This window comes from Penicillium psychrosexuale (assembly GCF_028828465.1).
Source record: "Penicillium psychrosexuale strain IBT 29551 chromosome Unknown utg000002l, whole genome shotgun sequence".
NCBI lineage: Eukaryota > Fungi > Ascomycota > Eurotiomycetes > Eurotiales > Aspergillaceae > Penicillium > Penicillium psychrosexuale.
Window position 1 is genome coordinate 5,572,304 of NW_026643187.1, and position 23,393 is coordinate 5,595,696.

The following is a 23,393-nucleotide window of genomic DNA, read 5'->3' on the forward strand; positions in this document are numbered from 1 at the left end:
CGTGTACAAATCGAATGGCGGTATATGGTGTACATACATGTTCTAACGATCTCCCTAGCTTCTATACGGCGTCTCCACCGGTTTCCACCGGAGTTCTTCGGCGTTCGATCTAACTGGCCGGAGTTAGCGAACACCGAAACTCCCTGGGTGATTGCAGTTTACCTTGACCACGGAGTCCTTACATTAAGCAGGATTTCCTGTATCTCCCCATGAGGTAAATGCTTTCGTTGATTTCAATGCCACCCGCTAACGACGTGTACCGGCAGTACCTCGCGTCGTCGCAATGGCAAACCAGCCTCCTGCGAGCCGTGTCGGAGAGACAAAGTCCGTTGCGACCATGCATTACCTGTATGTACTCGCTGTAGAGATCGTGGGGTCTCCATGCGATGTTACTATCATCCCGCTCCTCTGACGAGGGCCAAGGGTCGCCGTATCTTCCCATTGGCAGAGGGGGTCCCCTTTGATCGACCTCCATCAGCAAGGTGTGTCAATTGTAAATTCAGTTCTTTGTCTCATTCTCAAGCGGTCTACATCATTGAGTTCCCAGCGGTCAATTACCTCTCAAATTCACCTCCATAGATATCAATATATACATATCAGACTCTTATAATTGCTGTTTCCCAGGAACCCACATTCAACCGAGACATCACTCAACCCCGACGTGTCTAATGCGGGACAAGAGAGCTCTTCTGGGCGCATAGCCCGTACCCAACCACTGCTTTCTGGGTACTTCGGCCCCACGAGCTTTGTATCCCCCCTAACCGAGGATGTGGAATTGGGCCAGGGTCTGGGCCTGGAGATTGAATCTGCCCAGAGAGTCCTGCCACCCTACTGGGTCCACAAGATCTCCGAAGTACTATTAACACTCAACGACTTTGCCACGGTTGAGGCCCTAATCCGTGATTATTATGCACTAAGCCAAAGCGCGATTATAGCGGCGCCATTCGTGCTCAACAGTCTTGAACCGGTCAAGTCCATGTGCAAAGAGAACATAGCAGACCGTAATCTTACCGACTTCACATCTTCACTAACAGTGAGCATAATACAAAACACATCTGAGATTTTCGAAGTTCCGTCCGCGACACAAGGCCGAGACTTCCACTCCCTATTTACGGGGCCCGCGATCCGCCTGGAGATTATCGGGCTTCTCTGCGCTCTCGCTGGTCGGGCAAGATATCTGGGGCTCGCGAGTGACAGGTTCAATGACGGCCGAACCTCGCGGTCCCAATATGCGCATAAGATGCTTGCAGCCAGCGAGGCCGCGCTGCACATTTGCAAAATCCTCACACCGCTCAATGACCTGACAGTATGGCTGGTACATGAGATTCTCCTGTTGTCGGATATAGTACATGGCGACTCAAGTTCGTTAAATCCTCCAATCCATCCATCACATTGCCTCTCCTAACACCTCTTAGGTCCCGCCTGTTGGAAACGACTAGGCGAGCTTTCAACTGACATCTTCGCACTTGGTCTCCACCGTGACTCCAAGACATCGAGCGATGTACCCGAGTTCCTCTTGGAGTCACGTAGACGGCAGTTCGCTGCAGCGTATCAGCTCGACAAGAGTATCGCCACATTCTTGGGTCGACCGCCAAGAATACCATGGCGATACGCCGACTGTCGCATGCCACTTGATATCAGCGACGAGGCACTCGCTACCGATAAAACAATCATAGATTACTCCCGCGACTGCATTGATGAGAATGGCTGGAATATCCACGGAGTAGTCCAGCGGTCATCATGGATACGAGTGCGATTTATCATCAGTACATTTCGGGACGAGATTCTCGAAGTCTCTTTGCAGAACGTGACACCCGAGATGGAAATTATGCTCAAGTAAATCATCCCTCCGTCCGGAATGTTGTTCAGCAGCTGAGACCATACAGGAATATCTCGCAGCGATGTCATCTAGCATGGGATTCGCTCCCTGGTTGGCTACGCTACAGCCCGCAATGTTGGGATCAAAATTTACACATAGCAGTGTGCCTCATGATGATTATTTCATATCTGGCATACCTGTACAACGACTTCCTCATCCAGCGACTCATTGCTGGGAAGAATAATCCGCGCGGAAACACAGCACTGCTCTCCGTGAGCGCTGACATATTATCAACGGTCTTGACATTAGGCATGCAACGCGAACAAATGATCGATCTCCGACCGGATTTTGCGTGGACAGTAAGTACTAACGAAATAGAAGCCACTTCTACGCATAATACTAAGTGAATGGCAGGTTCTACTCTACGGTTTCCCCAGCGCCAGTCTACTCATCAAAGCCCTGCAGCACCAAAAACGCACAGGCGAGCCATTCCTCTACGAAGGGTCGAGATCGGCACTCATCCGCAATTTGAGTGTCTTCATCTCGCATCTTGAATCTATCGTTCGGCCGGATAATGCCAACTATGCTCTCTTTCAGCGGGCCAGTCAGCTGTTCTCTAGGATTATAGATGAGATTCTGGAGCCGCAGTCAATTCTTCCGGACTCGAATCTTGGGGATAGTTCTGCTTTTGATTTTGATCCGATGATTGAGGTTGATGGCCTGGATTTGTTCAATAACATGGATTTTGGGGTTGCGTTTAATCAGTGGTTGTTTTAGGGGCGATCCGTGTATATAGTCGTGACGGAAGTGCTTTTTGGATAGAGATTTCAGAATATAGATCTGCCTCTGTGAATTTACCTCAAGGGGTACTCATCAACATCGTCAGATCTTCTCGGTCTCACTCACTGCCACCGTCTTGGGTTGGGCTATATGCTCCTCACGCACTGGGGACGGAGTAGAGATGTAGTAAGATCCCCACGGAACATGAACTCTCAATCAAGTTAATGATTAGCAAGAGACTGAGCCAGAGAAAAGACAGACATAGGCTCAAAGGTGAATTCCACTTGTGTAATGACGTCTGTCTGAGCAACAGTACTACTGAGCCGCCGACTTACCTCACGAATGCGATGGAGCCCGAGGAACTGCAGCTGGGGTCTAAGTTGTTGTAGGTAATGTTGGTCATGGCGATAGCCGGGTGATCGATCGTGTTTCAACATCGCGTCAATTGTTACGTTGACATTATTGCTAAACCCCGAGGTCTCCATGGACTAAGCAGAACCGGTTCCATGACAGGACGAGGAAGATGCGAGGGAATCTGAATACACGAAAGATTAATAGGTGCCGAAAAAAAGAAAAGGAGACAATCTACAAAGAGGTTGAAAGGAAAAAGAAATCGTGGTTTTTTAACAACAATCGACTTCCTTGATTCGAAGCCAGCCGCTTTTGGCATATCTGGCAAATGAAGGCCAGGAGAATGGGCTGCAGGGGCACCATGCGCGCAAATAGGTATCTAATTTCCTCTCGCCCCATTGACCCGCGAAAAAAGAAGAGATTTCGTTACTCTCCAAAGCATGAAACGTGAAATCATTCGCCAGAAAATTAAGATTGAAGGAAGGGGTCAATGTATGTTGTATGACATCGACACCGACACCGACACCCGTTTCGTACACTTAGTTACCTTGGGCGAAGTTGGCCTGAGCTCGGGTATTCTTGATAGTCTTCTTAATCATCTCCTCCACTTCATCCCAGTCGCTAGTATCAATGCGGTCGATGGTGCACTGGAAGTGCTCTTGGATCTTGCGAAGCATCTCCCACTCGTTCCGGTTGGAAACAAATGAGATTGCCACGCCAATGCGACCAAAGCGACCAGTACGACCGATACGGTGCAGATAGGTCTGGTAGTCGGGTGTGTTGGTGCGCTGGCCGCCAGAGTACTCCTCGGGGATATCCTGAGTGCAAGAATGGTTAGTTTGGACTTGAAAGCGAACTAACAATGAACTCACGTAGTTGACGACCAAGGAAACTGTAGAGACATCGATTCCACGAGCGAGAACATTGGTTGTGATGAGAACCTTAGCTTCACCGCTGCGGAAGGAATCAATCACCGCGTCACGCTGGGATCCCTCGACACCACCAGTCAGCGAGGCCACAGTGTGGCCCTCAGCAACCATACGCTTCTCGATCTCAACGGCAGAGGCACGGGTCTAGACAACAATCAGCAATATTCCAATCTTAATCTGAGATAATACTTACCCGAACGAAAATGATTGAGGATCCGACAGTGAGCAGTCCGTAAAGCTGAACGAGATTCTGATACTTTTCCTCATCAGTGCTGCAATCCATGTAGAGTTGTTTGATGCCCTCAACAGTCAACTCCTCGTGTTGGAGGGTAATCTCGTTGGCGGCAGGAGCAAACTTGCCCGCATAGCGGTAGACATGAGCTGGGAAGGTCGCCGAGAACAGGACAATTTGAACATTTCGGGGAAGCATCCTATTCAGGCGAACTATTAGCCCGGTACTTTGAGTGGTGGGGTTAGTACTTACGCCTTGGCCCGGATACACTGGTCTCCCAGGCCTTGCTGGTCAAGCATGTTATCCGCCTCATCCAGGACAAGCACCTTCAAACCGGTAGGGTTCATGATACGCTTCTTGATCATATCCTGAACAGTACCAGGTGTGCCAACCACAACCGAACAATCCATCTTCGTCGGGCGAGCATTAGAATCGGCAGGAACAGCAGTTCCGATGATGAGGCCTTCAAGGAATTGACCCATAATCTGGATCACTCCGACAATCTGGCGGGCCAATTCACGGGTAGGAGCGAGGATTAGAGCCTGGGGTGTTATCTGCGACTGCTCCGTTGAGAGGTCAAGACGACTAAGAATGTTGAGGACAAAGGCTGCGGTTTTACCGGTACCAGACTGCGACTGACCAACCAAATTCTTCGGAGGATTGCTCATCAGAAGGGGAAGAGCACGCTCCTGGACCTTGGACGGCTTGCGGAAGTTCATGGTGGAGAGACCTTTCAGAATGCGCGCATCCCTGGAGTGTCAATCAGGTTAGCTGTGAGACTCTCATTTGGACGCGTATCAGTGGGTAGCACTTGCAGGCCTAGATCTTCAAAGCTTTTGACCGAGAACAGGGGGTTGTTGGGGTCCGCTTGTAAGTCACTCAATTTCACCGCGACGGTGTAGTCAGGCTCCTCGAGATCTGCCGAGCCCTGCGCGGGGCCAGAGGCGCCATCCTCCTTAGGAATGGTGGAGACATTGGAGGGATCTGTGAAAGCAAAGAGGATATTAGCTATCAGCCGGGGTAGCGCGTTTTCCGGTCGTGTGGACTGGAGGAACAGCGACGGTGGCGTGGTCTCGTCTCGTACCGGTGGGAATCGACTCGTCAGGCTTGGTGACACGGTCAGCCAAGGAGCCTGCAGCAGGGGCAGTCTCTGGATTCTCAGACATTGTGCAAAAGTTTCGTGGGTATCTCAAGAAAGAGTTGGAGAAGGAAAGGTGGAGGGGTGGTCGTGGGGTAAAGAAAAGTTCGAAATGAAATAAGATGGCTGAGCCCGCGATTGGGGTTAAGATGGTCACAGCTAATGATGCGTTTGGGACTCAGAAGGGGAGAGAATCAAAAACCCAAGCACGTCGCCAGAGTACAAGAGCTCTCTCTGAATGGAAGCAAAAACAGATGACGCCGAATAAAGCAACTAGTCCGAATTGAGTCAAAGTGAAATATATGTACTGGTATTGTAAACTATTGTAATAGATGGGCAGGACACATACTAACTACCAACAACGTGTATGTTTAGTATTGTCACAGGGACCGGTCTTCTCCCGCCTTGGCCATTGAGGTCATTCTTCCTATCTGAATGGCCTCAATAGCCCCATTGAACACAGCCTAATTGGAGACATAAACTACTTGGTTGATACTAAGACAAGTGGCTCATTCACAAGCATCGCTGGTAACCGGAAACTCCGTCTCATTGTTCGGTCTCCCATTCCCGCGCTATCCCATGCGCGTCTGCCTTGGAATCTCAATCAAGCCATGGCGGCCGCAGACGTAGCTCCGCATTTCGGAGCAGAGTTAAAGGTATCGATACTGGATGGGGATTTTGCAGATGCATAACTAACTAAGTCAATTTATCTAGGATTCCTTCAAACCAGTTAACAGTTGGGTATGGTCCCTACATCGTTTCCCCGCAACCGACCCAGATCATGCGCTTACAGTGGAGCTAATGCAAACATGTTGCACAGGTATCGAATGGTATATCATGGGTGGACGAGATACACCAATTCTACCGCGAGCGCAGTGCCATTGAGAAGGAATACGCATCCAAGTTAACGGCCCTGTGCAAGAAGTACTATGACCGCAAGTCGAAGAAGATCAGTCCCTTGAGTGTAGGAGATACACCCACCTTGACTCCCGGCTCCCTCGAAAGCGCATCGCTCACTACATGGACTACACAATTGAACGCCGTGGAAGCTCACGCCGCCGAACGAGACAAGTTTGCCCAAGAATTGGTAGTGCAGGTGGCGGATCCTCTGAAACAAGCTGCCACCCAATATGAAGAGATTCGCAAATGCCATGTTGAATACCATGGCAAGTTAGAAAAGGAACGGGAGGCAGCATACGGTGATCTCAAAAAAGCGAAGGGCAAATACGATGGCGCATGCCAGGAGGTTGAATCTCGCAGAAAGAAAATGGAGACCGCTTTTGATCATGGCAAGGGCAAAGCACAAGCAGCATATCAACAACAAATACTGGAGATGAACAACTATAAGGCATGGCTCATTCAACTGGAGGCGCGTGTCCTAATGCTAACTTGCGGTAGAACCTCTATCTCATCGGCATCAATGTGACCAATAAGCTCAAGGAGAAGTTTTACCATGAATATGTCCCTGAAGTGATCGATGTAAGATGAATCCGTCACTCCCCTCTCCTATCTAGGACCGACAATGGTACTCATACATCCGTTCAGGGTTTACAAAATCTCAATGAAACACGAGTCGCAAAAATGAACTTGATGTGGTCGCTCGCCGCCCAGCTTGAAAAGTCATCTCTTACAAATAGCACGCAGCACATGGCTAATCTTCTTGTCGAAATTCCTCGCAACAATCCTCGTCTGGACTCCTTGATGTTCCTCCAGCACAATGTGACTCAATCACAAGAACCTCCAAACCTAGAATTTGAGCCGAGTCCAGTATGGCACGACGATGCTGCAATCATCGCCGATGAGCCAGCCAAGGTCTTCCTGCGCAACGTCCTGAGTAAAAGCAAAACTCAAATCCGCGAACTACGAGTTGAGTCAGACCGGAAGAAGCGCGAGGTCGAAGGAAGCAAGAAAATACGGGAAAATATTCAACAAGGCAAAGATAATCGAAACGAGTTAGATGTCGTGCGGTCCATTTTCTTCATTCAAGAATCCTTGCACGAGGTTGATTGCAAATGGGTCACAGCCGAGGTAGAAACGGCAACTATCATTGCAGTGGCTGGAGATTTGTCATTGGGGGCCCAGAACCACAATTTCCGCTCTCAGACATTCAAGATCCCAACCAATTGCGATCTTTGTGGCGAGCGAATCTGGGGCCTGTCCGCGAAGGGCTTTGATTGCAGAGATTGTGGCTACACCTGCCATAGTAAATGTCAAATGAAGGTGCCTGCGGAGTGCCCGGGCGAGCAAAGCAAGGAAGAGAAGAAGAAACTCAAAGCCTTGCGACAGGAACAGGCTGGTGCCATACCTGTTGTGGATGTCGGCACCCCTACAGCTTCCACTACAACCCCGTCCCTGACGCGACAGAATACAATGAACTCTCTTAGCTCGGGATATGCGGCCAGTACGACTCGCTCGATATCGAACATTGCTACCCAGTCCACAGCAGAAAGCCCAGAGGATCCCCCGGCTCTTGTTGCGGAGGCAAAGCCAAAGCCAACTGTCGCAGCAAAGAGGAACCGGGTGCTAGCACCACCTCCGACAGCATACATGACTGCACCTCCGCCGAGCGACTTGGGCTCGAAGCCCAAAGAGCCACGAGGTAAGATGCTATACGCATATCAAGCCGGCGGCTCAGATGAGGTCAGCGTGGAAGATGGGGACGAAGTGGTGATCCTCCAACCAGATGGTACGTCTTGTCCTACCGTTTACACCCGTATTTACTGACAATTTCACAGATGGTTCTGGATGGCTGCGTGTGCGCTCAGGAGCCAATGAAGGACTTGTCCCGGCCGCATATGTCGAAGCCGCCCCAACACCATCCCCTGTGCCGTCCGCTAGTCCCAGCATGCCTGAGCGACCTGGGTCAACGTACTCTAATTCCTCATCATCCCTGGCTGGAAGCGCCGCACCCAAGCGTGTAGGACCAGCCGTCGCGCCCAGACGAGGAGCCAAGAAATTGCAATACGTCGAGGCACTGTATGAGTACGAAGCTCGCAGCGATATGGAGTGGAATATGTTAGAGGGTGACCGCTTTGTTCTTATCAACCGGGATAGTGGTGATGGATGGGCTGACGTCGAACGGGGTGGTGTTACGAAGAGCGTGCCGGCGAACTACATCCAGGAGGTGTAGGCTGGACGTCTTGGTTCTGCGCATTGGTCTTCATACATGTTCAGAACAGTTGATGCTGTCTGAGCTTGTCTGTTTGTACGGCCTCATAAGGTCCAGCCTTGGTTTCTGTTGGTTTTCTTTCTTTCCTGTACAGTCGGCGTCATCAGTGCCGTTTCGTCATTATTCTACATCAGGAGCATCGGGGCATTCGTGTTGGCATCCATTCGCGAGTCTCGGATAGAGCATAGGACACGTTGTTTCCATTGAATCCCATGAAAGTCAGGACTGTTCTTGTAGTCTGTAAAAATGTAGACCATTTACTGGAGATATGTACCCATCTTAGATAACATGAAACCGGATTACGCGGATAGCAGCTCTACCAACTTTTCCAAGTCTCCGTAGTGATAGAAGTGAGTTCACGGAAGATGTATCTCTAATGTGACGTATCTCTATGTCCACAATTATCTTGACAGCCAGACATCCAGCGTTTTAGCCTAATGGTAACTAACTACTCCGTATTTGAATTGGACTTAGTCCATTGCCAAGTGCGGACGACAATAGCCGCGCAATGGATCCATAGTTGCGACTCTGATTAGCTCAGGCTGTAAATTCGACAATCAACTCAAGCCCGAAATACTTTCCAAGTGCTATGTACATGTATTCTTATCTCCGGGGGAAATTAAGGTAGTTTTGACTCGATGGTGTGACATGCTTACGCCTACCCGGTGGATTCGGCGTGTCAGCAGCTTACATCACCTCCGCTCTAGCTGGATTGAGGACTGATCAGTCTCCAGGCTTTGTAGCTAGCATAGTTCATTGTAGGGTACAAGGTGACAGAGGTACTTCCAAGAAACATCCTAGACAATGCCTCTTGGCAAGTGGAGGTATGACATAAGGCAAGTCTTAGAAGTCAACTCCGTAAATCCGAACTTCCTAATCCTTCCAATATCACCACCTCGTGAAGCAAGTTTCCGATGCTGTTAATCCGTGATGACTCGGAGATATGAAGATACAGAGGCTTAACTCCCCGTGCCAAGGCCGCTCAGCCCCGGCATAACGTGATCCTCCAATAAGCGCCAAGAGGGCCTCCTCATGGCCCATCAAACGTACATCTAAGCTAGACCAAAACTCAAAATAACCTTGGAAAGCAACATATAACCAACCGACACCCGTTTCCTCGGACGTAGGTACTTATCCATCGCAAGCTGGACTTCAAGAATCAAAAATCAAATCCTTCCACGGGCCCCCTGTTTGACCGCAGAACATAATGCTCTTTCAACCGTTATTTACCACGATCTGCGTACTCCTTCTCGGCTTGCTAGCTACAAGCGCGACTATAGGCATTCGGCCGCAAATTTCCGGGCTGGACAACACCCTCGGATCTACGATTCAGACAATTAAGAATACTATACAACAGCCGCCGATCCACGATGCAGCGTCAGTAACCGTTCTTCCCCGGAGATCCGAAGACGAAGATCATGACGCAATACCCGGGCTCCACGAAACAACAATAGACTGGAGAGAGGATGGGTCTGAGTCTCTGAGACTGGAAGCAGAGCGTGAGGCTGGATTTCTGCCGAGTTCTCATCGTGAGAGGTAAAAGTTGTATCCAGTTGATCAGCTAGTCAGTAGCTAACATGGTTTGATAGTTATGACTCGTTACCGCAGTTTTGGCCTTTGTTTAAAATTTGTGTCGTTTCAGCAATCGTAATTTGTATTCTTAAAATAGCCCGGGACTTGAGGAGGTAGCAATAAAAGCAAATCATGACATTTATGTTTCTGTACAGCAGAGTTGGCTTTGATTCATATGGCACATACTAGTCTGGTCATGCTGCGTTACATGATGGGTATCTCATGAGTTCTTCCTGGACCAAAAAAGAGATGCGAAAAGGGGTATGATTAAGATAGGTGCATAGAATTGGTTTCCTATCTATTGTTTCGCTCTCGGATCCTTCTAGCGCGAAGACCCGACTATTTACTTTGATAGCATAGTTGAAGGAACTGTGGCGCAGGGATCGTGCAATCTTAAACATCTGCAACGAACCATTATTTGCGACAACAACGTCATTGGGCAATGAGTTCGATCTAGAACTTTATTATTTTATTATTCTGATCTCGTGGCAATCACCCGAGGATGATCGACGATCCTTCCTTGCCCCTTGCATCAGGAACCGTATTGCAGATCGAGTATCTTCTCCTTGCCATAGAACAGTCGAGGAATACCAACCCCTGCTCTATGAGCTTGTTTCAATAATCCATGACTTCAATGGCCTTTGTCCTAGCATATTTTTCATTCAAGTCCTTCAAACAACAAGGATATAGTTAGTCGTATTTACTCTCATCTTGACGCAATGCAGTATTCTGTCTGCCGCCCCTAGCGCAAGATAATCATGAACAAAAGCAAATGTGGAAGAGGAGATAGCCAATGCCCACAGCGCAACGTTACACCCCAAATCTAAAGACTATGTAACATAAGAACCACCCAAAAAGCAGGCGTTAGGTACGATATTTCAAATACTGTGGGGAGGATGGATGGGTCAACCATATGATCGTCACGGGTCGGCCCTTAGTCTTGAAACGTCCGGTCCTGAGTTTCCATTCCTGGCAATAAAGCATAGGTTGTATCACCCCTGAAACTTTGTATACGGTTCTGCAGGCAGCATCTCGTGTCTGAGCTTAAGCTATTGAATTGCAATATCTGATACGTACGATTATATCACATCACCATTGACCTAGACCCATGCGAATATAATCAATAATCATCATCGTCCAATTCCAAGGCTCCAGGGCTGTGATTATAGTGAGGCTAAAACTCCATATGTGTGTGGAGCTCGCCGATCATTAGCTAAGGTGATAATTAATGTTGAAGGGATCGGCGCATACTAGGACCTGATGCAAGTGATCGGAGTGAGGCGTGGTTACACCCTCGATCTGTTCCTGTCCCTGGGACTAGACTGCAGGGGTCACGAGTGCTACTGTGGGATTGGGAATGAACCATGAGGCTATCGTTCTAGAAAAAGCAAATACATACTATGCTGGTCATGTCGTCATTGCGTTAGTGCCTTGCTTCCCAGGCTGACATGTGGCTTTTCTTGGTAACTGCCTGAATGGGCCTGATAGTGGAGAATGGGGGTCTCTGGATTGAAAACGTGGGTTTTCAACCGAACGACCTTGACCGATATTTAGGATTATACGGCGATCTCCGTGCAACGTCTGATTTTCTCAAAAGCTAAAGTGGACATATTCGGTAAAAAGTGGACTGTGATTGGTCCTTTGATATTGTATGTTGTAGGCAAAATCTGCCTTTATATACATTGACATAAAACATATTCAGAAAATGAAGTAACAAGAATAGAAAATATGATAGCCTCCAAGTTAGGCTTGTGGCCAATGTGTGCCAAAGAACTCCCCGCTATGATGTCGCTTGCCAAAAACACGAGAGGGAAAGATGCGCCTCTGAGAATGAAAATCAAACAAATGAAAAGAAAAAAGAAATGGATGCGAAGCCATGCTCGCTAAAGCCTTGGTGCTGAATGTGGCTCAAAAGAGTAGCCTCGTATAAGAGAGAATAAGATGTCGAGAAGTGAATCGTTGGTCGTGTGTGTGCTTGAAGTAAATCACCGAGATGAAAAAAGGAAAGATGCAGTTTATGCAGTTCGTGCCGTCGCCCTCGACCCTCGACGATATTTTAAATCGTCTCGACTGAGGAGTCGGCGTATTTTAGAAACAAATCGACATGGTCTTCCATCTGGGGAATGTTAGAACTAAATGCGACCGAAGAAGAAAAGACAGGATAAAGCTTACCAGTGCGACGCATGGATATCGAGGAATCATCCACAGGCTGTGTAGTGTAGGCTGCAGCCCAATATCCCGTTTCTCGGTAACCGGTGAAGGTGCAGTTGCTGGGATTGTACTGTGGCTGCAGGGCGGCAACATGCGGGTAGAGCGTTGCTAACGGTGAGAGAAGCTCATCTGATGGTGGTGGTGACCGTCTGCTATCGATGCTTCCACGAGACTGGAATGTATATGTTAGATTGGTTGGTAGAAGTAAGAATGGATCTTACTCACGTAGAGCTCATAGTTGGTTTTATAACTCATAGTGTTGGTGTTGTGTGTGATATCTCAATGCAAGATGACGAGACCTAGTTCAAATCTGAATGTTGAGATGCAGGTCTCACCAGAAGCGACGCAGGCTGCATTTAAATGTATCGGAAATGCTCAGCCGCAGCAAAATTTGGAAGCGGGGGAAATTAAGACGTCAAGATCCGCATCTAATCGCCTAGTTTGTTTTCATAGATAGGATTTGGTTACTCCCGGGAACTCGGGATTGCATGGTCTCCACCGAAACGTAAATGAAACCTTTTCATTGGCTGCCACGAAGAAGTCTAAGCGTTAGGGCCGATCGGAGTCCCCGATGTGGGAAAGTCGGGATACGAGGATTCCAGTTTGCAGGATCCCTGCAGACCATGAATCGTGGCATCCTCGTTCTACGTTGCTGCCCCCTTGCATATTCCTCTGTTCGCTTCCACGTTTTGGTTTTACTCTTATTCTCATGAACATGTGGTCCAGCGGGGGGGAGCAAATACCATCGAATCCGAAATGTGAAATGTGATATGAGATCCATCCCCCGACCCGATCCGGATTTCTACCTGTTTCCTATATTGTATAATGTCAAGATGATTTCATTCTAAGCAGAAGTGGGCCAAAGACAATCTCTAAGCGAGCATATTAAAAGACTAATGAGATCACTGATCTTCCGCTAGTTGTAAGGTTTCCAAATCATTTTCAAGGTGATCCAGGGCGAGATAGTGCGACTAGCCCCGAATATATTGCACTATTGATAACGCTACGCCAGAACAGCTCTAGATCGGCCTTGCGAACTGCCTATTCGGGCCTAGCGGACAATTCCATTGTCGGTTCGGGACACAGCCACACACCCCTTGCTATTTGTGGACAAGCTGACGAGCCACATCGTCGGTCTCACCGTGGCTCAAACCGTGGCTCACCGTGGCTAGTGACCACATCTGTGGCTCAAGCTTGGTTTTTGTTCGATAGCTTCCCAGATCCACTCCACCCTGCTTCACCTCGGAAACCCGAACTAGTCCGCCCTTGATCTTCACAACTTATCGATTTTGGGCACCCTTAATGGCTCGGTCTTCCCCGTCCGCTGGGTCGCGGAGCTATAAGGCATTCGTCTCCCCCAGAATCATGAACTATTCCGCCAGTCTAAATCCACCTTTCGTTTGAAGTCTTCCTCTTTGCGCATCTTATATCAACACATGTCGACTGTCGAACATGTCACTGAGAATGCAGGGTTCTGGAAGAGAGTGCTGGGAAAACTCTCATCATATCGACATGCGCGACCCTTACTCTCGCGAACAACCCGCTCAAAGTGAGTTCCTTTTTTCTCTTCACCTCCCCTACCCCGGTCGTGCCCATTGCGCCGGTTACACCATGACCCATATTCTGAGACCTTTTGCCTTTGTTCCAGGATCCGTCGAACGAGACGCTGAACGCATCCCCGATAGGTGCGAACGCTCCCACGACGAGGGAATGAACCCAGAGACGCAGTCCATGTTGAGCGATGCCGAGTTTGGTCGCGTGGACCATACGGGCTGGTTCCCCCACTATAAGAATTGTGTTCAACATTTCGTCGACTACAGCCAGCATACACCCCAAGTGCAATCCATTGCCGCGTTCATCAATATTCGACTACCCTGTCAGCGACCTGAGTCCAGCGCACCGGTGGAAACCACGTCATTGCCCTTTATTTCGCTGCGACCCTATATCCGACGATTGATTGTCACCGCGCAAGACTCACCGAGTGTTATGCAAGGCTTCTTCGGTGGTGATTGGGAGGCTGGTGTGGGCTGTATCTACAAGCAAGAACGGGTGAACTATATGTTCACGGCAAAAAGCAGTGGGTGGGCAGCTACCAAGACCGCCTACGACATTTCTCCAGATGAAGAAACTCCCTTCTTGAGGCCCCTGCGTGACCCCTCAGAGGATGAAATTCGAGTGGCCGAGGCGCGGTGGAGTGAATGGCTGGCAATGGAAGATTGGATGGTTGGAGCGCGCAGTCCCTGGTAGGATAGCGCGATCATGAGGCACGAATTTCCTATTCTTCTCTTTTCGTTTTTTTTCTTATGTCCCTCGTGCCCAAAAAAAATTACATAGTGTGATGTGGCCCAATTCACTGAGTATAATGACAAAGGTACTTTTTTTTCTCCATTTTCCATGCCATACTCCGTAGGGATAGTCTTCCCCATAACAATGCAGATCATCATAAGCATGTCAAAAATAAAGTAAATAAAGTGCAGACATTAGAGTTGACGAGATGGTCCTGCGTCATAATCGATAGTGCACCGCCACAGGCACAGACCAGAGTGACAAATACTTTTAAACTCGGAGATCCCAAATATTAATTTAATAAAATTCTACATACTCCGGACGTCCGTGATTTTACAAAAGAATATTCTGATATGTAACTAACCAGACTCAGTTAGGGCTATCCACCTCTGACTCACCGTCATGTCAGGTGTCAACCTGTCACTTTGCGATCGAATCGAGGATAGTCTCTTCTGCAAGTTCGCTTCAACTCGTGTACGGAGTAGAGATCTATTGAATCCAGGTTCCCGGGTACCTGGTACCTCGCAATGGCATCGACATGCATCTACGAGCATGATGCAGCCACAATAATCCCAGCCCTCATATCTGAACTGCCGTATTCCACCACGTTGCTCCGGCGAATCCAGCATGGAATTGGGTATCCGCACGAGACTGCCCACATCCTGGCGACTTTTCCACCCGGTTTAGCCCCTGAGCCTGGACAGCCGTGGCTGGCTGCGCGGGTGGATCTCTTTGCCGGCCGCACAACACAAATGTTCATCTACTCCAGTCTCGAAGCGGAGCACACGTCAATTCCGCCGATCGCCACTGTCGGCGATAGTATCAAAGCCACGAAACCGGAGGTATTAAATGTGGACTCTGGATCCAATAATAGCCGAACCAAAAATGGTAATGATGTCGGCGCCAACCCTGACACCAACACCATCAAGTCCATTGTTTCCACCTTTTCCGCCAACCCGCCCGTCCTAGCCTTGGCCCGCGCCCAGCTATTGGATTTGCTGTCATATGTCAAGACCAACCTGCTGCCATCCTATCTGTCATATTTGCAAGCCACATCTGCGGAGGCTGACTCTCCTCCCGTGTCGACGTCCCTGGTGACCCCAAACACCACTCCCACTACCAATAGTACTAGTAGTGTTCCCCTGATTGCCGCACCAGACCCACACGCCTTCCTCATCGGTGCCCTTCATACAGGTCTATTCTGTCTCCTGCAGCGATCAGGCTCGTACACCCAATCTGACCCGATACCCTGTATCCGGGTCCATCGCTTCGACGATCCGCCTTATTACAAGTACTTCTTCCGGAGATCAGAGTTCAGCCCCGATGCAGATCTGCCGTGCGCCGATCTGTCCCTCCCAGCCGGGTATAGGTTCCATGACCGACAGGGGAGGGAGGGTGTTCTGAGTAAGCATCTAGATCTTGTGCAGAGTCGGACGCATATCCCCAGGCCGAGGTCGCAGCTATCTACAATGCCCGGTATGGCGGTTTATTTTGATGGCTCTAGTGATGTTGATGAAATGCCTATTGCGTGGGGATTCTTGGGTGTGGACGGAGCGCTAGCGACGTTGCATGTTGAACCCGAGCATCGCGGTCGCGGTCTTGCGGCTTCATTGTCTAAAGCTGTTATGCGTCGTGGGATGGCAGTAGATGGGCTTTTTGGGGCTGAGAGTGTTGACTTGGAGGATAGTTACACTCGAGAATGTGTTGGGGCTTGGGCGCATACTGATGTAGCTGGGTATAATCATGCGAGTCGGAGGGTTATGGAGAAGATTGGGGGTCAGGTTCTGACTACTGTCACTTGGACTGTCATTGAGTTGCTTGATTAGCGTTTTCATCTTGGGTTTGTCTATATGAGCGGAAGATATATATCACGAATGATGGAAATGAGGTTACATATATTTACACTTATCTACGCAGAGATAGCTGTCGGGTTTTACAATCGGTGTCAAATTCAGAAGTAGTTCTAATTCTCTGATATCTACGTGTGAATTGATTCTAGATAAAGCCCTAAATATCATACAAAGCTACATAGTTATGTTGCAAATACTGAACGTCGACTCACCTATCTCCATCGTCCCCAGATATTCCCAATTAGGCTTAGTGGATGATCGGGTGATTCCACGAGATACACGGGGGAACTTCACTTCGAATTTCTCTATTTTCTTCATTTCCAAGCCATTGACCAATCTCCGTTCTTCCAAAATGAGTAATCCCAAAGGCGTCGCTGAGAACATGCTCTGGGGAGGCCGCTTCACCCGTGAGTAGAACAACCCCTCCATCCCACCAAAAAAGCCCACTGACTCATACAAAAAACAGAGGGCCTCGATCCCCTCATGGTGCAGTACAACACGTCCCTCCCCTACGACCGCGTGTTCTGGAAGCAAGACATCGCCGGCTCAATTGCCTTTGCCCGCGCCAACACCAAGTCCGGCATCCTCACACCGCAAGAGTTCGCCGAGATCGAGCGTGGTTTCAAGCAAGTCGCCGAGGAATGGCAAACAAACACATTCGTGGCCAAGGAGAACGACGAGGACATCCACACCGCCAATGAGCGCCGTCTGGGCGAGATCATCGGCAAGGATATCGGCGGCAAGCTGCACACCGGTCGGTCGCGTAACGAGCAGATCGCCACGGACATGCGCCTGTGGCTCCGCGACGAGCTCCGCGTGATCGAGGCCCACCTGATCAATCTGATCAAGGTCTCCATTGCTCGCGCTGAGAACGATATCGCCTATCTCATGCCCGGCTACACCCACCTGCAGAAGGCCCAGCCTGTCCGCTGGTCCCACTGGATCCTGTCGCATGCCACCGCCTTTGCTAGCGAGTTGGAGCGTCTCCGCGAGGTGATCCGTCGCGTCAATAAGAGCCCCCTCGGTACCGGTGCCCTTGCCGGTAACTGCTTCAACATTGATCGCGAGGCTATGGCCAAGGAGCTTGGCTTCGATGGCTTGCTGTACAACTCCATGAACGCGGTTGCGGACCGCGATTTCGCCATGGAGACTATGCAGTGGGGTAGCTCATTCATGCTCAAGATCTCCCGCTGGGCTGAGGATCTGATCATCTACAGCAGTCTGGAGTTCGGCTTCGTCCGTCTGTCGGATGCTTACTCTACTGGATCGTCGCTCATGCCCCAGAAGAAGAATGCAGGCAAGTTTGAGTTCATTTATGTACTATGAAGCAGAATACTAACATTTTCCCCATTAGACAGCCTGGAGCTGCTCCGCGGTAAGTCCGGCCGTACCTTCGGCCAGATGGCCGGCCTGATGTGCACAATCAAGGGCCTGCCTACTACCTACAACAAGGATCTGCAGGAGAGCGTTGAGCCCATGCTCGACCACGTCAAGACTGTCAGCGACAGCATCCAGATCGCAACAGGTGTGCTCTCCACGCTCACCGTCATCCCGGAGAAGATGATCGCCGCCCTGGCCCCGGAGATGCTGGCTACCGAAATTGCCGACTACCTTGTCCGCAAGGGCGTGCCTTTCCGCGAGGGACACCACATTTCCGGCCGTGTCGTTGCCCTGGCTGAGAACACTAATGTCCCCATGGACACACTCTCTCTGGCGCAGCTCCAGGAAGTCGACGCCCGCTTCGACGCGGATGTCCAGACTTGCCTTGACTACGAGCGTGCCGTTGAGCTGAAGGATGCCATTGGCGGAACTAGCAAGCGCGCGGTTCTCGAGCAGACTGCCGTGCTGAAGAATTTACTGTAGAATCTTTTGGTCCGATATATGACAGAAAATAAATGTTAGGCTTTTGGTTAGACTAAAATGAATATATGAATTGACTTGTTTGGGTGTCTAAAATAAAAGAGTGAAATTATATGCTGCTAATAAAGGAAGGATATCATACAACATACCAGACCGTTCAAATCTCAACCCATTAAGCCGGGACTCCTACCCTAACATAACCCCGAAAATCAAGATCGACCCCTCAAACACCTCCTCTCGGGCTCATACCCATCCTTCCAGACGGAGACTTAATATCATGTCCAGGAGCGCCCTGTGCCGCCTCATAAGCAGGCGGGACATCAACATGACCCTCGGCAGCCACAATATCATCTTCCAAACTGCGCTCGGCAGGCCTAGACGCACTGCTCCCACCTCCCTGGGGATTAGAAGCAAGGCCACCAGTTTCGATTCCCAGCCCAGTCCCTCCCCGATCCCCAGCATACTGCATAAAACTCATAACATGATCCGTCCCACCGCGCTCAGCCGTTCTCCCCCTTTCGCCCAGCGCCTGGGACCCAGACTCCCCAATTTCCATACCATTAGAGTATCGGTCCAGATTCGCGCCTAGGACAACCCCCTCGGCGGTGACGACCCGTCCAGCCTGGTTTCGCCCCGGACTACCGCCAGTGCTGTTGTTGTGGCTGTGGCTGTGGCCGCTGCCGGTGTCGGCTGCTCGTGCTGGGCTTGCGCGTGAACTGGGTATAGAGGCCAAGGCGGGCGATTCCCAGGCCCGTGGAGTAGTCCATGAGTTGGTATTGGGCTGCTGTGGCTGGCGTTGTTGGAGGGGTACGTTGATTAGCTCGCTCTGGGCATGCGAGGCTAGTTCGGCGCGTTGGCGGTGGAAGCCTGTGTCTGGTAGCTCGGGGGTGAATCCCTGGCGGGGAGGGATTGAAGCGAAGAGCTCGTTTGAGTGTGGTTGGGTTGGGGGGATGGGTGTTTTGCGGGGAGAGTGTGAGATGAGGCTTGTGACGGAGGACTCTAGTGCTAGGTCTGGGGTGAGGATTATGCTTCGTGTGTTATCTGTGAATGGGGAGGCCGCGCTCGATGAGTCTATCGATGTAATGGCTTGTATTAGTGATATGTTACGCTGCCTCAATGGCTAGGCTGGTTAGTCGTGGGGTGTGTTTCTGCTTACTATGTGCTTCGCTGTCTGATGGCGATAGCGGGCCTTTCATTTCGGATGCAATGCCTCGATCTTTGTACCATGAGACAAGAGTTGTGCCCTTGCGCTTCCCATGTTTTCTCTTGCGGCGACAGCAACAGAAAAGCAGAATGGCACATATGACCAAGACCGCAACTCCTCCAACAACACCGCCGATGATTGCGCCCAGGTTTGAGGATGTGGCACCTGGGGTATTGGATGAGGTACTGGATGGAGATGCGCTAGCAGTAACACCTGTAGGTTCTGGAGTCGTGGATGTGTCAGAATTTGTAAAAAGTGGCGATGAAGTCGCCTGTGTTACTGAGGATATGGGTGTCTCCGAACCTGTTGATGTATTTGAAGTAATAGAAGAGGCTGTCGACGAGACGGTAGCTTGGTCCGACAAAGTGGACGTAGGGGACGTAGTGGTGGTTTTCGTCGTCACGCTGGACACCCCAGCTGAGGTCGATGAGAGTGTGTCATCGTCGTCGTCCGGACAAATACCCGTCGTACATGGATCACTTGCGCAGCATCCACGAAAGCTGCCTGCTGTGCAGACATACCACAGCTTGGACCCAGTGCAAGTAGTATCGTCTCGAGGGACAAGAGACCACAGGGACTCGGGAGACTCCATCTCGAATACCTTGAAGACCAAGTCTCATTCGCCGAAGAAGACAACTCGATCGAATCGCAAGACACAGCAATTACGCTGGATAGCACAAGCTTGAACGACTGGAAGCGAGAGATCTCGTTTCACCGATATTTGAGAATCTGCTGGGAATGATAGGTCAAATGGGCTGTGCCCCGACAAATATTCTTGCAGGTGGCATTCATTAACTTTCGAATGGAGACCACGACCCTGTTTTCTGAAAGAAGTCGAGAAAGGATTCCTTTGTTGGTGCGGGGTGGCATTGCCATGCCAATTATAGATCCTTGTATGTTTGTCACCAATGGGGTCCAGGGCTCCTGCGCAGCAGAGTTGGGTTTTCTTTAGTGCAGTAGACGCGTCTCTTTGACGCAGGGTTGGATAATACGGCGATAAATGATCGCAGAATCTAGTAAGTCAGCAAGAAATCAGTCGTAAGTTAATAAACAAGGTTCGAGAGACTCCGAGAGGTGTTCGGTTTCTTTGTTGACAGACCAGGGCCGACCCCCGGGATTTTTAGCCAAATCAAACAAAGAACCGGAGTTTTGAGATGGACAAGGAGAAAACTACAATAAGGACCTAAGACGGGGCACAGAAAAGCATTAAGAAGTAATAAATCAAATCATATGAGACAAACAGAGGGAAAAAGCACTCAGCACACCAACTCTTCGCCTGTTAAGATAAAGGAAAACAATATGGCTATACAGGATGGTAAGTAACACAGTCAACAAAAAAATGGTCTTTTTCATAGATATTTCCCCTTGAAACGGGGGCCTTGTGACGCCACAAGCCATAGTTCCGTCTCGAAACTACGAGGCTGGGAGGGCGTCGATAGGGTCCATCTGAAACAACTCCGTGGTATCCTCCTATTCTCTGCGGGTCGTATCCAAAATAGCGAGCTTAGTAGACACGCTTGAAAGGAGGAACAGACTTGCACTCCGACTCATCCAAGGTGTGGGACTGAACGGGACGGTAGCCCAGCTTGATCTCGCCGTGGGGAACCTTCTGCCAGGAGAGAGTGTGCTTCATCCAGTGCTGGTCATCACGCTCGGGGTAGTCCTCACGGGCGTGAGCACCACGAGACTCCTTACGAGCTGCAGCGGAAGCAGCGGTTTGGGTACTGTGAGATCTAATGTTAGCAAGCGATCCTAGATCAGTTATTCGGGGTTACGTACGCGCAAGTGAGCAGGTTGCGGAGCTCAAGAGTCTCCACCAAGTCGGAATTCCAGATCATGCTGCGGTCCTTGGTGCCGACCTGTTCGTACAGCTGATCAACCTTGTTGATCTTCTCAACACCCTCGTCCAAGCTCGACTGGGTACGGAAGACGCTGACATCGGTCTGCATGACCTTCTGCATAGCGTTGCGGACTTCGAAAGTCGACTTGGGGCCATCGGCGTTACGGGCATGGTCGAGGTCCTTGACAGACTGAGCACCAGCATCGGCTGCAAGGGGCTTGTGAGGCTGGCCAGGGCTGGCAATGTCACGGACACGGTGAGACACAGCACGGCCGAAGACAACCAAATCAAGCAGGGAGTTGGCACCCAGGCGGTTAGCACCGTGGACAGACACACAGGCGGCCTCACCACAGGCGTACAGACCGGGAACAGGCTTCTCCTGGCCGTTCTCGTCGACATTGAGAACCTCACCAGTGTGGTTGGTGGGGATACCACCCATGTTGTAGTGGACGGTGGGCAGGACAGGGATGGGCTGCTTGGTGACATCAACACCGGCGAAAATCGAGGCAGTCTCGGAGATACCGGGCAGACGCTCGTGCAGGAGCTCAGCAGGCAAGTGGCTGAGCTGGAGGTAGAGGTGGTCCTTCTCGGGACCGACACCACGGCCCTCACGGATCTCCAGAGTCATGGAGCGGGAGACGACATCACGGGAGGCAAGATCCTTGGCGGTAGGAGCGTAACGCTCCATGAAACGCTCACCCTCGGAGTTGATCAGGTAACCACCCTCACCACGGGAGCCCTCGGTAATCAGGCAACCAGCACCGTAGATACCAGTAGGGTGGAACTGGACGAATTCCAGATCCTGGTTAGGGAGACCAGCACGAGAAACCATAGCCATACCGTCACCAGTGCAAGTGTGGGCGGAGGTACAAGAGAAGAAGGCTCGTCCGTAACCACCGGTGGCAAGAACAGTGTGGTGGGCCTTGAAGCGGTGCAGAGTACCATCCTCCTGGTTGTAGGCAATGACACCACGGCAAACACCATCCTCCATCAGCAGGTCAAGGGCGAAGAATTCGATGAAGTAGTTGGTGTGGTGGCGGAGAGACTGTCCGTAGAGGGTGTGCAGAAGGGCGTGACCAGTACGATCAGCAGCGGCGGCGCAACGGTAAGCCTGACCACCCTTGCCGAAATCCTTAGACTGACCACCGAAAGCACGCTGGTAAATAAGTCCATCCTCAGTACGCGAGAATGGGCAACCGTAACCTTCAAGCTCGCGGACACTGGCGGGAGCCTCGCGGGTCATGTAGTGAATGGCATCTTGGTCACCAAGCCAATCAGAACCCTTCACGGTATCGTACATGTGCCATCTCCAGTCATCCGGGTGCATGCTAAAATTCAGTTAGACTCAATTCGGTACCTTCCGGTGCTTGCGGTGAAAACCTACTTTCCGAGGGCAGCGTTGATACCACCCTGGGCAGCGACAGTGTGACTTCTCGTAGGGAACAGCTTGGAAACACAAGCAGTCTTGAATCCAGCTTCAGCCAGACCGAAAGCAGCGCGCAAACCGGCACCTCCGGCACCGACAACGAGGGCATCGTACTCGTGATCCTGCGCATGTTAGACTCAATCAACCGCCTGTGAGTGGTAGCTCTTACAATGATAGGGTACTTGTCACTCAGGTAGCCACTGGACTCCTTAGCGCGCAAAGGCTGGTTGGACCATATCCGGGCTGGCGCAGTTCAGTTAGTGACGGTGCGTTCATGGGTTGAGTAGTCTAATGCGTACCTGCGGGCTTTGAAGATGAGAAGAGACGTCTCTGGTTCCTCAAGATGCGGGAAACCTAGAGAGATCGACGTATGAGTATGTCATGGCCGTTGCGAATGGGCTGAAAATCGTTGCATGGCTACTCACCTTGGAAGCAGGAGCTAAACTCCGCATGCTCATGGAGCTCATAATGGCGGATCAAACGAGAATTGGGTTTCCCTAAATGAACCGAGATAATCGCAGGACACCGAGGGTCGGTGACAGGCTTAACAAAGAGGGGAGATTGTGGAATAGCGAACTCCTTCCAGGGCGACACTTTCATCTGGACTCGGGTTACGGTTGAACAGTTTCACGCTGACATAATCATTCTCCCAGTTGCCGACGGGGAGGACCGGGCCAAATTAGCCAATCAGCAGCTGCGCAATGAAAATCAACCTCGGGCAGCCGG

The 23,393-nt window shown here is 50.5% G+C and overlaps 9 protein-coding genes across 9 annotated transcripts; 5 read left to right on the forward strand and 4 right to left on the reverse strand.

Moving 5' to 3' along the window:
* Positions 1-283: 283 nt before the first annotated feature.
* Positions 284-2,596, forward strand: N7518_003265 (transcription factor domain-containing protein; the record flags this gene model as incomplete). Its single annotated transcript, XM_057184192.1, has 5 exons — positions 284-348; positions 625-1,361; positions 1,416-1,836; positions 1,887-2,178; positions 2,234-2,596. 5 exons carry the CDS (start codon positions 284-286, stop codon positions 2,594-2,596), a joined length of 1,878 nt encoding a protein of 625 aa, XP_057045642.1.
* An 893-nt stretch (positions 2,597-3,489) lies between these two features.
* dbp5 (ATP-dependent RNA helicase DBP5) lies at positions 3,490-5,675 on the reverse strand (the record flags this gene model as incomplete). The annotated part of the gene is made up of 8 exons (XM_057184193.1): positions 3,490-3,768; positions 3,823-4,023; positions 4,073-4,310; positions 4,364-4,861; positions 4,960-5,119; positions 5,196-5,408; positions 5,473-5,522; positions 5,599-5,675. Coding segments are annotated over 8 exons (1,716 nt in total), but the record flags the coding sequence as incomplete, so codon positions are not given.
* A 185-nt stretch (positions 5,676-5,860) lies between these two features.
* Positions 5,861-8,379, forward strand: N7518_003267 (putative actin polymerization protein Bzz1; the record flags this gene model as incomplete). Its single annotated transcript, XM_057184194.1, has 6 exons — positions 5,861-5,905; positions 5,964-5,990; positions 6,070-6,597; positions 6,648-6,728; positions 6,795-7,935; positions 7,985-8,379. The coding sequence occupies 6 exons, from the start codon at positions 5,861-5,863 to the stop codon at positions 8,377-8,379; spliced, it is 2,217 nt and encodes a 738-aa protein (XP_057045644.1).
* A 3,667-nt stretch (positions 8,380-12,046) lies between these two features.
* N7518_003268 (uncharacterized protein) lies at positions 12,047-12,456 on the reverse strand (the record flags this gene model as incomplete). The annotated part of the gene is made up of 2 exons (XM_057184195.1): positions 12,047-12,373; positions 12,427-12,456. 2 exons carry the CDS (start codon positions 12,454-12,456, stop codon positions 12,047-12,049), a joined length of 357 nt encoding a protein of 118 aa, XP_057045645.1.
* Positions 12,457-13,653: 1,197 nt separating this feature from the next.
* Positions 13,654-14,448, forward strand: N7518_003269 (uncharacterized protein; the record flags this gene model as incomplete). Its single annotated transcript, XM_057184196.1, has 1 exon — positions 13,654-14,448. One exon carries the CDS (start codon positions 13,654-13,656, stop codon positions 14,446-14,448), a length of 795 nt encoding a protein of 264 aa, XP_057045646.1.
* Positions 14,449-15,014: 566 nt separating this feature from the next.
* N7518_003270 (uncharacterized protein) lies at positions 15,015-16,313 on the forward strand (the record flags this gene model as incomplete). Its single annotated transcript, XM_057184197.1, has 1 exon — positions 15,015-16,313. The coding sequence occupies one exon, from the start codon at positions 15,015-15,017 to the stop codon at positions 16,311-16,313; it is 1,299 nt and encodes a 432-aa protein (XP_057045647.1).
* Positions 16,314-16,689: 376 nt separating this feature from the next.
* N7518_003271 (argininosuccinate lyase ARG4) lies at positions 16,690-18,200 on the forward strand (the record flags this gene model as incomplete). The annotated part of the gene is made up of 3 exons (XM_057184198.1): positions 16,690-16,744; positions 16,804-17,644; positions 17,696-18,200. The coding sequence occupies 3 exons, from the start codon at positions 16,690-16,692 to the stop codon at positions 18,198-18,200; spliced, it is 1,401 nt and encodes a 466-aa protein (XP_057045648.1).
* A 220-nt stretch (positions 18,201-18,420) lies between these two features.
* N7518_003272 (uncharacterized protein) lies at positions 18,421-19,993 on the reverse strand (the record flags this gene model as incomplete). The annotated part of the gene is made up of 2 exons (XM_057184199.1): positions 18,421-19,268; positions 19,354-19,993. The coding sequence occupies 2 exons, from the start codon at positions 19,991-19,993 to the stop codon at positions 18,421-18,423; spliced, it is 1,488 nt and encodes a 495-aa protein (XP_057045649.1).
* Positions 19,994-20,905: 912 nt separating this feature from the next.
* N7518_003273 (succinate dehydrogenase [ubiquinone] flavoprotein subunit) lies at positions 20,906-23,134 on the reverse strand (the record flags this gene model as incomplete). The annotated part of the gene is made up of 6 exons (XM_057184200.1): positions 20,906-21,125; positions 21,181-22,569; positions 22,626-22,789; positions 22,837-22,910; positions 22,967-23,021; positions 23,093-23,134. 6 exons carry the CDS (start codon positions 23,132-23,134, stop codon positions 20,906-20,908), a joined length of 1,944 nt encoding a protein of 647 aa, XP_057045650.1.
* Positions 23,135-23,393: the final 259 nt, after the last annotated feature.